The sequence below is a fragment of the Solanum stenotomum genome, chromosome 11 (assembly GCF_019186545.1).
Source record: "Solanum stenotomum isolate F172 chromosome 11, ASM1918654v1, whole genome shotgun sequence".
Taxonomy (NCBI): Eukaryota; Viridiplantae; Streptophyta; class Magnoliopsida; order Solanales; family Solanaceae; genus Solanum; species Solanum stenotomum.
Window position 1 is genome coordinate 6,303,771 of NC_064292.1, and position 17,245 is coordinate 6,321,015.

The following is a 17,245-nucleotide window of genomic DNA, read 5'->3' on the forward strand; positions in this document are numbered from 1 at the left end:
AAACTCCCTTCTTGAATTTTAATTAATGAAAAAATATAAAATACCAAAAACTAAAGAATGAGAGGTTTGGATGTCATACAAAGTATGTATGGAACTCTTTAGATCAAGATCTTTGATTGGAGAATGATATCACAAAATCAATTAGTGTTCTTTTTCTTGTAATTAAGGTCATAAATGTTACTTTTTAATAAGAGTTTAAGTGTTTGCTTCCGCTTTATCCTTTTATTTCCCTTGACTTAAGGTAAATTAATGACCTAAATATTAGGTGAAGAGTTGAAATCAAACTATGTTAATTGTTGAATAATGTGAACCTTCTTTCAATCATTTATTTTTTGCCTATATATACACTGGGAGATGAGTCCATGAGTTTTATAAATCAAATACTCTCATTTTCAATATATCTCTTTTTGTTTATAAGTTTACACGAGATTAATTAGATATTAATCATCTCATAAATAAGTGTTTTTACCCCTTAATTTTTCATTATCCTCATGGAACCTTTTCTAGAAGGCAAGACTATTTTCATTACTGGTGCCACCGGATTTCTTGCAAAGAGTACACTCTCTCTCTAGCTCGCCTCTCCTCTCTCTCTCTCTCTATATATATATAATATTGTCAAACTATTGAAATCAACTTATTTTGAGAAATTTACTTCTTATCAAAAGTGCTTATTAGAAAAGTGTTTTGAAAGATTCATAGTTTATTTTTGACTAAATGATTTGAAAAATGTTTTTGTTAGTAATTTGGGTTTGATCAATATTTTTTAAGAACATTTTTTAGTGTCAAATTACTAGAATAAAGTTAATTCTAATTTTAATTTGATAAATATGAATTTTTGATATGGTAATATTGTCCTAAAAAAATAATCAAAAGTACTTATTTTTGCAAAATTAGATTCTACTGTTTTGACCCTCTGTTAAAAAAGTTGAAAAAACAACAATTTATGTTGCTAATTAAAATCACTTATAACTTCACAAAAATCTTCATTCTCTAAAATAAGTGTTCTTTAAAAAAAAATTAAAAAAAACCTCGAACTCTCAGGAGCTTAACCCAAACACACTATAAGTTAGCTGCGATGATGACGTAATTAAGAATATTTATATAATCAGATCATTTATTAGATAATTATATGTTAATCTTTTGATTGACATTAGTTACTTGTCTGATTTAAAATAATAACTATCATCTATTATAAATTTTAAAAGATGTGTTGAGAGTGTAAATGAATTTAAATTGTCTATGTATATAAATTAAATTCACCAAATATAAATATTCTTAATTATATATATATATCCTAATGTAATTTGTTTTGGTAATATGTAGTTCTCGTAGAGAAGATACTTCGAATTCAACCAAATGTAAGAAAATTATTCCTTTTAGTAAGAGCTTCAGACACAAAATCTGCCAAAAAACGTTTTAATGATGAGGTAAAGCATGCATACTATTTATTTGATTTAATTATTCAATACATTGCTTAGTTTATTTGAGTGTTTTGTGTTTTCATTTGACATCTGATACTTATTTTTAGAGCTTGATCAGTCCAAATTTGTAGAGAAAAAAATCAATTTTAAGACTAAAACCTCCTCTTGATCTAGAGGTGGCTATTAGGAAGACTAAAGAAGCATCACTGGTGATTAAATCTAAATATAAATCTATGCCTTTGTGCGTACAATTCTCTTTTATTCAATAAGTATGTAGATTTGTTTGGGGGTTTGGGGGACAGGTCCAATGACGAATCTAGAATTTTAAGGTTCTATTCGAATTTGAGCTCAACTAAAAAACCCATCCAAAAGCCAACGAACCAATTAGATCATTTGTTCTTTAGGTGAAGTGTTCGAGCACCTGGTGGACTCTATATGGCCCCTTGGGGAGACATACAAATTTCATAAGAAAAGAAGATAAGATAAAGAAGAAATTGATAGGGGGTGGAGAGAGAGCAATAATACTATTAAGGAATATTTTATACAAAAACATTCTTCATATTTTGTTATTATAATCGATGTCTCTGATTTTTATTCAAACCCTATTTTTTATTATATTAAAAAAAATAATTTGTTTTTTGAAAAAAAGAAAAAGCTCATTACTATGTGGGGTTTAAACCTAAAATCCAACCTGTCAATTAACGTACGTCCAAAAACTAAACACATGGAGATGAGGGACATAATGCCTTAATTATATTAATTTTCTTAATCAGAAAATGAAAAGACCCCTACTTATCGATATTAAACATATAGAATTACACTGTACATAAAATGTTTTATTATTTTTTTAATGTAAATAAATAGATGTTGAATCCTACTAACTTCTTTGTGCGTCTTATTTCTTTAAATCTTGATGGAATATTTTGTGAGTTTTCACACAGGTTATGCAGACTGAATTGTTTAGTGTTCTAAGAGAAAAAATAGGTGCAAATAACCTAAATTCTCTTATAAAAGAGAAAGTATTTCCAATTGTTGGTGACATTTCGTTAGAGGATTTTGGAATTGAAAATTCAGAGATGTTTAAAGAAATTGACATAATTATAAACTCAGCAGCAACTACTAGATTTGATGAGAGGTATATTTTCATATGATTAATGTATTTAATTTTAATTCAAACCATTAATTAATTGGTTTATTTCACTATGTTATTAACTATTTTTTCCCCTTGTAGATATGATATTGCAATGAATATTAATGTTCTAGGTGCCTTCAATGTCCTCAAGTTTGCTAAAAAATGTTCAAATGTGAAAATTCTTGTCCATGTATCCACTGGTTAGTTTTTAAATCTTACAAACTTCTTTTTAATAATTTACAACAAGTTCTAAGAGTATTTTGATTATGTATCTTACAAATTTTATATTCAATCAAATATCATCATATAAATGTTGTCTGTCACATGCAATGTAGCATATGTTTGTGGGGAAGGTGAAGGAGTAATACCAGAAAAATCATTTGTTTTGGGAGAAACACTCAACAAAAACACAAAATTAGAGATTGATGTGGAGAGGAAAGTGATAGAGGAAAAACTCAAAGAACTTGAAGATCAAAACTTGACTACAAAGGAAGTGACAATAGCCATGAGAGATCTAGGCATTCAAAGGTTGGATGATTTAACTTATGGAGTAATATAAATAAATATTACGCTATCAGTATATTTTAACATGTTATATGTATGTCTTATGTTTGATGTTTTAGGGCAAATTTGCATGGGTGGCCAAACACATATTCCTTCACAAAGGCAATGGGAGAAATGCTTTTAGGACACTATAAGGAAGATCTACGACTTGTTATAATACGTCCAACGATTATTACTAGCACTTATAAAGAGCCATTTCCGGGATGGATTGAAGGAGTGAAGTAAGTAAATCACCAGAATTCATAAATTCAAAATTCTGAAATACACATTATTAAAATAAAGTACAACATTTATGTATACAATTTTGCAATTGCAGAACAGTGGATTCATTTATTTTAGGATATGGTAAAGGAGTACTGAATTTTTGCTTTGGTGACCCAAATACAATACTTGACATGGTATCTCCTCTCTTCATTTCAATTTATTTATATATATGCGTGTGTGAAGTTATATATCTTCCTATTTTTCAACTTCTTCAATTACAGATTCCAGGTGATATGGTGGTGAACTCAATACTTGCCTCAATTATAACACATATTGGAAATGATCAACATTATCCTTCTCAAGAATTAATATATCATATAAGTTCTTCGAAAATAAATCCCATAAAATCTTTAGATATTCAATCGTTTTTATTTCATTACTTCACAAAAAATCCATGGATGAACAAAAATGGAAACATCATCAAAGTGGGGAAGGCTACACTATTTAGTAGCATGGATAGCTTTCAAAAACACATTTCAACCTATTATTGGCCATTATTAAAGGTTTATTTTTTTTAGCATAGTAATATTTTTCATCTTGATACAAATAAGATTTGTTGTGAAATTTGTTTTATGCAAATCTCATATCGAAATGAGATAAAAAAGTTAGAGGTCATAAAAAAGTGAATTCACTATAAATAGCACTCATGAGACACTTCCAACGCTGCACTATTCTTTTTTGAAAAGTATCTAAGTCAAAATAGACAATACTTTAATAGTCGAGCTAGGGGCATAATAAGCAAATGCATATATAAATAATGTCCATCGAACTACTCTTTCGATCCTGCCTTTAAAAAAAACGCCAATGACCTAGAGTTTCACTTGCGCAATTTGAAATTTTAGGACAATGACTATTTGTCAATATAATTATTAAAGCTAAAAAATGATTATTTCATAAAGTTGACCAATATGTATGAGTTTATAGTTAATAATTAATTAATGGAGTTATTATTTACAATGATACTAATTGTGCTTAATTAATTTCATATGTTTGTAGATAGTAGAGCTGGCAAATGTATTATTATGGCATCGTTTTGACAAAACCTATAAGGATTTGAAAAGGAAGATTGATATGGCTATACGTTTATCTGAACTATACAAACCTTACTTGCTTTTCCATGGAAGGTATGTCAATCTTTATTTTTATTTTTTAAAATACCTTTTATTTTCTTTGTTTTAGTATATGTGACACACTTACTTTTATTTTTTAATTTGTTTAAAAGAAATGATATGATTTTATACTTGGAAACATTACTTTTTTTATTTGATCTGAATGAGAAACTTTCATAATTACACAAATATTATGGTATATGTTTAGTGTTCCATATGTTTAAGGTCATGAATTTCAAAAAAAATTATAGCAATGCAAATGAGATGCAATGTTTAAGACTAGGAGTGAAAAAACTAAGGAAAATTTACGAAAATTCCACTAGTTTAGGAGTTAATTACTTAAATACTATCTAGTTTGCAATATTACGGATCTTACCAGATTTTGGTGCATCCAGATACTTCCAGATACATGAATCTTTGGATACATGATGTCAAAATTAGGTGTAATTTATTCTACACACATCATATTCAAGTGGATTTGCAAGTATCTAGATACATAACAAATCTCCCTTGCTTCCCTCTTATCCCAAACGCCACTCTCCTTTAGTATCTGGTATCTCAGATAATGCGAATTACACCAGTTACATACATATAATGTATCTAGTATGATTTATATGTATCTGGGATACATGACTATCTTACTCGCCCCCTTTCCATCTCGCCCACCTCTCCCTATTTAAGCATATCTAATAGCAAAAATCAATGTATCTAAGTGTATCTTTCTCAATATATAACAATAAACTCTTAATTAATAGTACGATACACAACTATTTGAAAATATAAGTAGAATTATAAAATATTTCTATTATATAGAAGAGTGAAGACGACCAGGACGACCAAGGGTACCTTTGTCAATTTAATAAAATTTCAAGCTTAACTTAATTGTACATTTTGCATTGAGAGTATTGAACATTCCAAAAAAACCAGCCAAAAGTTATGTAATTCCCACTTTATCCACCATTAAGTTGTTGGTTTCCATTGTCACACGTGTACAATACATTGGGAGGAGTAAAAGAAATTAATGCAAAGTTAAAACATGGACCCCATTTTTGACTCACTTCAAAAGTCTATGCATTCAAGACCACACATTTTTTTTTTAAAAAAATAATAATTAATTTGAGTACATATTTATTTTTGAATGTACTTACTACTTTTAATGAGATTTTTCATATTCAAAATTTAAATTCGAGGCCTTTTAATCATTTTCTTTCTTAATCTGGTTCGGTCATGAAAATATAGTTTTTATTTTATTAAAACAATGTATAATTAAAGTCGTGTTTGGTTAAATTTTATATAAAAATATAAATATATTTTTCTAAAATGCATAATACATAAATATGTCATTTAATTTGGTTTCATTTGACATCAGTGTCCTCCAATTTTGGATGTGCATAGTAGACACAAAAATTTGTATAGGAATGAACAAGTAGACACATGTGTCCTACTTGACGTCCTACGCGGCGATATAATTCATGTCTTATGCGACATTCTATGTGGCGTCTTACGTGAATTATGTCTCGTAGGACACGTTTGTCTACTTGTTCAACTTTATATTTCTATATATTTTTCTATTCTATTCTATTCTATTATATAGAAGCGTGAAGACGACCAGGACGACCAGGGGCACTTTTGTCATTTTACCAAAATTATCAGCTTAAAACAATTGTACTTTCTGCTGCAAAATTATTGAATTTCCCAGATTACCCAGCCAAGTTGTTATTATTATGATGGCCACGTGTACTTTCTATCATGAAAAACATAAAAATATCATAAGTAGCCGTACTATCTAAAAATGGTGGGACCCATTTATTAAATCAATTTATATTTGATTAACACCTTTACTTTTTGCACTAAAATAAATATAAAAAGAAACAAACATGATTTAAAATGTATTAAAAAATATTTACATAAAAATAAAAATTAATAAATAAAATGGATAGATAAATTAAATGAAATTAAAGTAAACTAAGAAACTAACTAAATTTTAAATAAATAGTTTTAAAATTTTGCGAATCAAATATTAAAGAGAAATAATAAGTATTTTTCGTGTTCAATTTACGTACATTAATGATAAGAATATTTTGATAATAGAATATTTTAAATTTTAAGATTAATCAGATTGTTTACTTTATTTACTTAATATTGCTATTCTTTTGTTTGAAATAGGAAGTTAAGAATCGGAACACATGAAAAATCAATACATTAATTAGAGAAGTAAAATAAATTTAAGTAGATTAATATTTAGAAAGAGATGACAAAAATAGCAAATGATTAATAGTAATTTTAAAAATTATGAATAAATTTTGGAATAAGATAAAATATCTGGATAAGGAAATCAATACGAAATGTAATAATCTATGTATTAAAATATCATGCTAATTTAACATTTAATTCTAAATAGATTTTTTTAAAACTGAGAAAATGCATTTATGTTTTCAGATTGTTTGAAATTTTTTCACTAAACTGATAAAAATAACAAAAATACTTGTTCCTATAAGTTATTGTGCATGAAAAAAGAGAACCAAAAACACATTTGTATCATGCTAAAAAAATTATGTTCATTAAGACAAATTATGCATATATAGAACTTCTTGTAATAGTGAAACATGCTTCTTAGTTCTAATTTTTATGTATGAGTGACAAATAAAAAATATTAATCTCTCTGTTTCAATATGTTTGTTCTATATTGACTTGGCATGAAGTTTAAGAAATTAAGAAAGATTTTTGAATCTTGTGATTTTAAATTTTAAATATGTGAAATATAGTAAATGATAATACATAATAATTCATGATTTTTATATAAGATATAATCCAATCTAACAGACAAATTAACTCTGAATCCTACTAAATTTGTGTCTTATAGTAATATAAATAAATAAATTGAATATTATACTTCAGAGTTTTACAACTTAAAAAATGAATCTACCCATCGCTAATATCAATTATACTTTAAAATATTATTGGGTTAATTTAATTTAATATTTTTATTCAGTATTCGATATTTATATTGGAGTTGCCCATTCAGATATAGAGCTCTCTATTAAGAATTTTTTTCATATCCAAAACTCAAAATTAAGATATTTAATTAAGGAAGGAGAAACACCATTCAATGCACTATATTCTTTGATGGTTATTTTTTGATATTTTTTAATACTAAATTTTTTACTAGGATCAATATTAATTAATGTTGATCAGAATGCTATAGAAATACCTTTTAATATTTGTCAAATAATGATTAATTATTGATTATATTGAGCCCGTATCACGGGCCTTAAAAATCTAATAGTATGAATATATATCTAATAAGGTAATTTCTCCAAAAACTAATGAAAATATGATGAGGCCCAACATAGCATGCTTTAAGTTTGGGCTGATTAATAGCCCATCCATTTGTTAACTAAGTTTGTCTTGGCCTGCCCGATTCAACCCATCTAAAAGTTGAGTTTATTTAATTTAAATATATAGCCCAAATTGAATCATGAAAAACTATATAAAATATTTTTTTGGAAAGATTGATCAAGCCGGATTGTCACCCAATATTTAGCCCATGTTAACCTAATAAATATTGAGCAAATATTAGCCCAAATGACATTTTAGCAGGTCAAGACTTATTTATTTTTTATTAACTCAATCAATTTTAATTCGTTTAAACTCAACCTACTCACCCCTTTGACACTCTTATTTAAGTCATAAATTTCAAAAACTATACTTCTAATTTCTAAATTTATTTTTAATCAGCTTTGATGATGCTAATACTGAGAAATTGAGAATGGCAATGAAAGAACACAAGATGGATGATGTGCTCAACTTTGATCCAAGTTGCATTAATTGGGAAGATTATTTCATGAACACTCACCTTCCTGGTGCTGTTAATCACATTTTCTAGGGATTAATTATATATTCAAGATCATGTATTAATTAATTAATTCTTCTTCAGCATATTATATAAGAATGATATATTATTTGCAATAAAAAAATGTTCTAAAAAAGTATTGGTGTGGTTTATCTTTTGTTTTTTTAAATGTATAAAGATGAATTGTCCATCCTTCATGTAACTCGTGGGTCATTAATACTACGATTCCCATTTTTTTTTAAAAATAAATATTATTTCATATTTTTGAAAAAAAAATTATTGTTATGTTGATGAAAATTAAAACTATTGTTATATAGTGGTTAATTATCCTCTATATTAGAAATATATGTCAATTTAAAAATCAATAGATAATTTACCACTTAGTTTCTAATTTACCCTCTTGTTATTTACAAAGCAATAGTCATTTTCTCAATACATTTTTTAAGATATTGAATTTATTATATTTAATGGGTGATATAGAGCATGTTTGACAGTGCTGTTGGGAGCTCAGAAACACTTGTTTTGAGAAAAAAACACATTTAAAAAAATTTAGGTGTTTGGCAAACCTGTAAAACTATTTTTAAATGAAAACATAAGCTATTTTTCTGCTGTTGAGAAGAATCTAAAAATGTCTGCTTCTTAAGAAAAGTAGAAGCAGAAAATTATTTTTTCAAGACTAAAATATCCCTTCTATATATATACCAGTATATCTCGTACTAATTAATTAACATATATCATATATTTGGTTAAGTTTTAGTTGATAATTTTTTTATATAATAAATTTGATATTTTGTTTTAAGTTTATTATTATTTCATTTATTATTTTACCTATTATTTTGTAGAATTAGAAAAAAACTAATAACAACTTTTTTGCAAGATTAGAAAAAAAAAATAACAATTAAAGATTTCAGCCCTCCAAAAAAAATGTATAATATTGATTGAAAATTTATATATGAGCATTTTAATTTAATAAAAATAAAATTTTAATTTAATATTTTTGTAATTGATGTTTAAAATAGTTTCTCTCTATAAAATAATCTAAATATTAAAAGTAAATTAATACTTGCCATTTTTCATAATCTGACTCTTAAAAATAATTTTTAAAAAGATTTTAGTCAAACACAATTTGCATATGAAAAATACTTTTCAAATGAATTAACCAAATACAAATTGTTTTTTTTTCAAAACTATATTTTTGAAAAAATCTTTAAAAAAGTGCTTATAAAAATAAGTAATATGTAATAGCAATGCCAAATAGATTCATAGTATAATTTATTATTTTATTTATTGTTCGATCCTTAAAATAAATACAGACGGAGAAAATTAAAAAAAAAACATTGTTTTTTCCTATTATAAAGAGAGAAAAGCTTAATAAGAGGTGTCGGCAAGAAGTTGAATATTAGAACATAAAAATTAGCGAGCCAAATATGTACTAAATAGACCACACATAAATATGGTTAAAAAGGATTTGACTATGTCGGAAAATAGTGGGTTAATTTCAGGAGATCAATAAATTCATTGAATATAGCGATAGTTTGAGATTTTATAGCAAATGCATGTAGATAGAGATGTGAATTATTCAGATTAAATCAAAAAATTAAATCAAAATGAATCGACTTTTAATTTGGATTGATTTTAGATTAAGAATTTAGTTTGTAAGTTGATTTATTAGTTTGATTTTGGAATTAGAAAAATAAAAATAAAAAATAATTTTTATATAGATATATTATTAATTATATAAATTTAGAATTAAGTTGAAGTTCACCATTTTGGTGTCTTTTTAGTTATTGTCTTTCATGCTTTAGTTTAAACATCTATAATTGATTATTGATATACTTTTAAGTATTCTCTTTTAAGTTTTACTTGCGATTTATAGAAAGTATATTTAAGAGATTCAATATTATTACTTTTCTCTTTGTATATTTTCTTTTTCAAATTGCAACTATGACTTTAATTTGTTATTAATTATTGACATAACTGAACCGATAAAAATCCAAATCGAGAAAAGAAATCAAGTTTATTTCAATTCGAATTGTATTACACTTTTTCAAAATTGAAAAACCCAAATCGAATAATATAAAATCAAACCGAAAAATTGAATGCACAAGTCTACATATATATATATAGATATAATAATCATCCTCGTGAATACAAAATTTCTCCTTTTTTTGTTTTCTTTTTTAATAAAATTTAATGGACCAAAAATTGATTATAAATTAAGTTAAATAGGACACACAAAACTTTAAAAACTAACCACCTGATTTTACCTACACAGAGAAATAATTAGACCTCCTGAGAGAGTTTTTAGCCAAAATCATTCTTAAACTATACCCATAACTTAACTACATCCTTAAAGTGTTATTCTTAGCATAAAATGTCCTCCAAGTATTTAAAAGTGAACGATTTTCATCCTTATACCTGAATCTATCAGAAAATTAATAGATTCCACAAAAAATAAGTCATCCCTTCGTAATTATTATTCTTAGATACGTCAAAAATACTATCGTGAACTTTTTCGGTAATTGAGTTTAGCATTATGCAAAATCTTTTAATTTGACTTTTTTTTTCCATTTATTTTTCATGTAATTTGATATTAAAAATATTATTAGATGAATATGTTTCTTCTCAATTGAATATGCTAGAAGCGGCGTTTGTTGGAGACTTCTGCTTCTAATAATGTAGAATGAAATTCAAATGCGAAACATAATCGATATTTTGATCACTCCAATATCAGATTGGCCCAAAATTTATTGATCTAAATACAATTTGTCTTTGAAAAAGGTAAAGATAATTAAGTTTCAGCTTCTTTTCGTTACTAAATGAGAAAAAGAGCAGATCATGTATCCTCACACCTTCCAAACATTTTTTGTTTCAGTAAGCAATGGTGTCTAAGATTTTTAATATTTTTTTAGGAAGTTCTTATAGAAGAAGATGAAATTATGCAAGAAAACTTTTGTTGATATTCACGTGAACTGCTCATGTTTTTATAGGATCCTTTAGTTTTTTGATGATATCTAACAGAAGGATGAAAATTGTTCACTTTTAAATAATTGAAGGATGTTTTCTGCTAAGAATGATACTTTAAGAATGTTTTCTTTTAAAAAAAATAAAATTCCCTCTGGTGTTTGGTGTCCACATTAGAGTCCAATTAAATACGAATTTACGTCGAAAAAATTTAATATTAAGGGGTAAAATAATGCCTAACAAAGGCGATTTCGTATCGAAAGTGTCACGACCCGAGCCTACACCCTGGGCGGGACTGGCACTCGAAGACCATTGCTGGCCTCAAGCGAACCTTTGGTCTGGCTTACTAACTCAACGGAAGACTTAACTCATCACATACACATTTATGAAGTAACTAGAATGTTAAAAAGGAACATTCAACTAGCCTTTAAGGCAAACTCAAGTCTTTAACATATGAAATGAAAAGTAAAGACAACTGAATTAACTAACTGACTGTCTGACTGTCTGTCTGTCTATGAAGCCTCTAAATAACTGAGATGGATGTCGGGACAAGACCTATGACATCCTAACAACTGATATAATTGAAAGGTAATGAAATCCTCTGGAAGCAAAGAGGCTCACCATAGCTAACTCGAACTCTCGGATGTATCAACGAAGCTCCTATTAATGATCCTGAATACCTGTGTCTGCATCATGAGAAGATGCAGGCCAAATGGCTCAGTACGTGGAATGTACGAGCATGTAAAGGGAATTCTAAAGCATAACATAAGCTTGAAAAGAATCTGAAAGAAACTGAAGAACTTACCTGGCTCAACTCAACTCAACATAACTGAACTCATTTCAATATAAAGCAGTTTAAAACAAGTGCAATATAAAGAAAAGGAAAACTGTTTAAAACATGATGTCAACTCATAAATCATAAATTCATGAAAGACATAATATGCTCCCTCTCAAAATCTACTTGTGCAATGCATGAATGAAGTCCCATACCCCCATTCATACTAAGCAGAACCTCTTGAGGAACCATGCAATTACTGCTGTGGGAGTTTTTCTAACCGATAACCACCACTATAAGTTTAATTGGTGATACAACACTTTACCTCCGCAGCCAAGGTTGTCCTATACACTGCCAAAGATATAGGACCTAACTGACTTAGTGGATCCACTAATCTATGCGAAAAGGGTTCATCTAAAAAGTATGACCCCTTTATACCCATGATGGCTACATGGTTTTCATGGAGACTTGAGTTAATATGAACTCGCATCCCTACAGCGGTGCTCAATAATACTCCAAAAATATACTTAGCTCATGTGTTTAAAAAAACAGAACTATTTCTCTGATTTGAGATAATTACTCAAAACTTAGCTTAAAAGCTCTCTTGGAATTAGTTTCCTTTCTTGCTCAAAACTCTTTTGGAAATCTCAATTTCCTTTCATCTTAAATGTGAAAACATTTACTCTTGGGAATACTTAGTTCCCATATATCATTTTAAAGAAAATGAACTTTACTCTTACTCTTTACTCAACTTCAAAGCTTAAGTCTTAAAACAAAGTTGAAACATTTGTAAAAGACTTCTTAAAATATGGTTCATGCCAAATGATGGACATAAACGACTCAATGCAAGGTTTTCAATAACCATAGATAGAACTCAAGAACTTCAATGATACTACTCATCTCAAGATTTTTCGACTTATAGTGTTCATGCGGAATTATGAGCATGAAATATTCAACTCAAGTACTCAAAGATGCTTCTCAAAAGGGATTAGGAACTCAACACTTAAAGGCTTAGAACTTGAAGATACCACTTCTCTGAAAGATGCTCAACTTACAAAGTTCATGCGAAATTATGGGCATGAAACAACTCGACTAGATGGTCTACATAACTATATGGAACTCATGTATAAGACTCTTCTTATTCTCTGACTTACTTCCTCAAAACTTAGTTCAAATCGAAAGTTGATCTCAAAGAATTCACAATTGAACTCAAAGGCTCTCTTGAACTCTACTTTCAACTCTCTCTTGAATGTGAATTATGAATTCAAGAGTTATGGTTCATGATATGAAAGATCTAATGATGACAAAATAGACTCATGAATACATTCTCGTCACTCTCATGCTCACTTACTTGAGTCTTGAAACAAGTTACGAGATTTTGTAGAAGATTCCACAAAAGGACTCAAAGGGACTCTCTCAAAATGATCGAAGTAACTCTCAAGACTTAACTCTTAACTTTACCTTGAATTTGAATTATGAATTCAAGGTTATGATCATGTTATGAATGATTTCTAGGTGTTTGGAAGTATTTTAAAGTGATTAGAATCAAAGGGAGTGAAGGTACACTTAAAAAGGACTCAAATGGGACAACCGACGGAAAAAGAGTGGGGGCAGGCGACCCTGGCGCGTTCCGGGTGCCGGGCGCCAGCCAGCCCCTAACTTCAGAGACTGCATATGGGCGCACTGCAGACGCGCTGCCCCAGCCCCTTGGGCACATCTGGGGCGCGCCGCGCCTGCCTCTCCCCATGCAAAGTTTCGACGAATTTCGTCTCTCGTTTTCTGACCCTAAATCATTTTTAATTGATTTCTTTTCTCATGTTTTCCTTAGATTCAATCTCCCAACCTAAGTACACACTAATCCACTCAAAACAATCACTTTAATCTCAAGATATCAATAAAACCCCAACAAAACAAGATTTAGAATGAGCTTCAAGAACACCTATCAAGAACTTAAATCCTTCAACTTTTTGAGAATGAAACTTCGCTGAAAATAATATGTTTGACGTGTGGGTGAACAAACCCAACACTATGGAAGTTTACATACCTCTTAGAGATCAAACCCATGGCGACAATCCGCAACAACTCTCAAGAACGTTGATGAACGCTTCATCCTTTCTCTTTTCTCCTTTTCTCTCTTCTTCTTTTCTCTTCTTGAACTCTCAACTAAAACCCTTGGCGTAAACTAGGATTATAAAACTGAACCTAATCAGATTATACCCCTAAAATATTACTAAAACCGAATTAAATCTGATTGGGTAAGGAAAAGACCAAAATACCCCTCTAAAACCCGGTTTGACTTTCCTTAACTGGACAGCCTAGCTTCAAATGGCCATATCTCACTCATCCGACCTCGAAACTTAGCAAACTCAGTGGCGTTGGAAAGATAATTCAAAGGTATTTTCTACGGTATCTGGTATCACACCTAACTCATCTTGAGATGGAAGTTATGGTCGTTTGAAGTCGACCCAAAACTCATACTTAATCATAACTTGCAAAATTTCAGATTTTGCTATTTCCAATTTAATTCTTTTTCGAACTCAAGGTGCTACATCTAGTGAACTGAACACTTAAGAAATTTTAATTCTTCGGTAAAATCCTACTCACAACGAAGGATGGTTCAAGTCTTAGCTCAAAAAATTTCTGGGGTGTTACAGAAGAAGACTCAAACCAGTCTCCCAAAACCTTTGATTAAGGATGAAAGAGTACTTACCGCTCTACTACCATCCTCGTACTTTTAGGCAGTGTATCAAGGTCCACACTTATATTTTGTTTTCTCATTCGATAATGTTCGATATTTGTATTGCGATATAATTAAACTTGAATTTGTGTCGAAAAAATCATATCGAAAATAGGTGTTTGATATCTATAATAGGATACAATTAAATTTGAATTTACGCAAAAAAAAAAAAACTTTATATTAAGGGACGACTCTTAAAAATAAAATACGATTTTGTGCTTAGAGGAGGTGATTGATTCGATTCTTCACGACTATATATACATGATTCTTGGTTTAAATTTACTATCCAAACAATCTCTTCTGGTTAGAAATAAAATTTATATCTAACAAGATATGAGCTCTTTACAAATACAGAACATTACATGTGAGATATTATGATGTAAGCATATAAACTTGTGCCCGCTAAAAAAAGTTATTTATGTTTCTGTATGAGTTACCAAAATATACCAAACAGGATCAATCAATATATCTTCTTGCGTTCACAAATAAATTCTACTATTTGACCAAAAAAAAAACAAATGTTTTCCACATGACCAACAAATATAGGGAATCTCTACCAATTTAAGATAATCTTATTTAAATGAGTTTTATGCATGGATTGTGTAAAAAAATAGATTCTTTAGGTAGATAGAATAATGATTTGAACTTTATGAATTCGGATTAAATTTTCAAAATGATAATATAAGGGGGTTAATAATTGAATCCTATAAATTGTATTTTTTTACATATTTTAATATAAATAGAGAATTTGACCATCGATTCGGCGAAACTACATGCATCGACTTCTAGTTTATTCCTAAGGCTTATTCCTCCTTTATGGGTAGTAATTCTCAAGGTTTAATATCATGTTTATGACACCCTTTGGTCAGGGCCGTCTTAACCCCTAGGCCACTAAAGTCATCACTTGGGGCCCCATATTTTTGGGGGGCCCATTTTTAAAATAACTTATATATGTTGTTTTTAAATAAATAAATAAATATATGTATTATGAGTGCTATAATTTCTACTAAAGAAATTGCATATGACATGAATATAAATCTGATTTTCGTAAGAAACAATTTGATGAAAATATAGATAACGAAATCACTAAGTCCCTTGAAGAATCTTTAGAGTTGATTACTTTATAGACATAGAGTAGATCAAACTATTTTTTCACTTCAAAATAGATTTGAACCAATTGAAGAATATAGAATTATTTTTGATTTCATATTTAGTGGTAAAATATTGAGATTACTAGATGGTGATTTTTTTAGAAAAATATTGTCTTAACCTTGAACTTTATTTAACACATAATAGTTATTTTGATATTGACGGTTTATTTATTTTTTGAATTAAAAGTGTTAAAGAGAAATAATACAAGTAGAAGATAATGACGTAATGAAAATACTCAATCAAATAAAAAGACTTGATTCTTTTTCAAATACACTTATTGTTTATAAGATAATGTTAACAGTTCCTGTAACCGTTGCCTCAACCGATTTTTTTTTTCTAAATTAAAATTGATTAAATCTTCTTTAAGATCAACAATGTCTCAAAGATAGATTGAATGAATTAGCTATATTATCATTTGAAAGGAATTATTAAAACAAATTGATCAGTACTTAATGACTTTGCATATAAAATTGCTAGAAAAGTAGATTTTAAATAAAAGTACATATGATGAAAAAAGATAAATTAGCTAGGGCCCCTCTCTTAAGTTTCGCTTTAGGCCCCCAATGTTGTTGAGTCGGCCCTGCCTTTGGTATTCCTCAATGTAATCCTATAAATAGTGGCATTGAAAATGATGTTGAGCAGTGGTGGAGCTATAATTTTGTCTAAGAGATGTCAAAATATAAAGAAATAAAATCGTGTAGAAGTCAAGGAGTGTCAATATTTAATATGTATACATAAAAAAAATAATTTATTCTAACTACACAATGTAATTTTCTAGCGAAGGGATATCGGTCAACGATACTGAACTACATGTGGCTCTGCCACTGATATTGAATACACTTGAAAAAAAGAAAATTATTTTATATTGTTCCTTTTGTCTTATACTCTTCTTGTCTTCATCTTTATATTGATCTTTATTCTTAAGTTTTACAACACGTAAACTCTTCTTGAATTTTAATCAATAAAAAGAATATAAAATAACAAAAAGAATGAGAGGTTGTTAGGATGTCATACAAAGTATGTATGAAACTTTTTAGAACAATATGTTTGATTGGAGAATGATCTCATAAAATTAATTAGTGTTCTTTTTCTTGTAATTAGAGTTATAAATGCTACTTTTTTATTTTAGGGTTAATTGTTTGCTTCCACTCTTTGCTTTTATTACCCTTGACTTGAGGTAAATTAATGACCTAAACATTAGGTAAAGAGTTATAATCAAACTATATTAATTGTTGGATCAAGTGATGCCTCTTCCAACCTTTTTTTTTTTTTTT

The 17,245-nt window shown here is 28.5% G+C and overlaps 1 protein-coding gene across 1 annotated transcript; it reads left to right on the forward strand.

Moving 5' to 3' along the window:
* Positions 1–408: 408 nt before the first annotated feature.
* On the forward strand, positions 409–8,392 carry LOC125844099 (fatty acyl-CoA reductase 3-like). Its single transcript, XM_049523344.1, has 10 exons — positions 409–555; positions 1,324–1,427; positions 2,363–2,556; positions 2,653–2,753; positions 2,889–3,081; positions 3,177–3,338; positions 3,434–3,515; positions 3,603–3,884; positions 4,378–4,505; positions 8,229–8,392. Exons 1-10 carry the CDS (start codon positions 492–494, stop codon positions 8,374–8,376), a joined length of 1,458 nt encoding a protein of 485 aa, XP_049379301.1. The 5' UTR covers positions 409–491; the 3' UTR covers positions 8,377–8,392.
* The last annotated feature ends 8,853 nt before the right edge of the window (positions 8,393–17,245 follow it).

Excerpts from the sequence above, each read along its gene's own strand:
- LOC125844099 (XM_049523344.1), top strand. The coding sequence starts at position 492 with ATGGAACCTTTTCTAGAAGGCAAGACTATTTTCATTACTGGTGCCACC. Across the intron at positions 3,339-3,433 it reads GGATGGATTGAAGGAGTGAA|AACAGTGGATTCATTTATTT; the intron begins GTAAGTAAATCA and ends TTGCAATTGCAG. Across the intron at positions 3,885-4,377 it reads ATTATTGGCCATTATTAAAG|ATAGTAGAGCTGGCAAATGT; the intron begins GTTTATTTTTTT and ends ATATGTTTGTAG.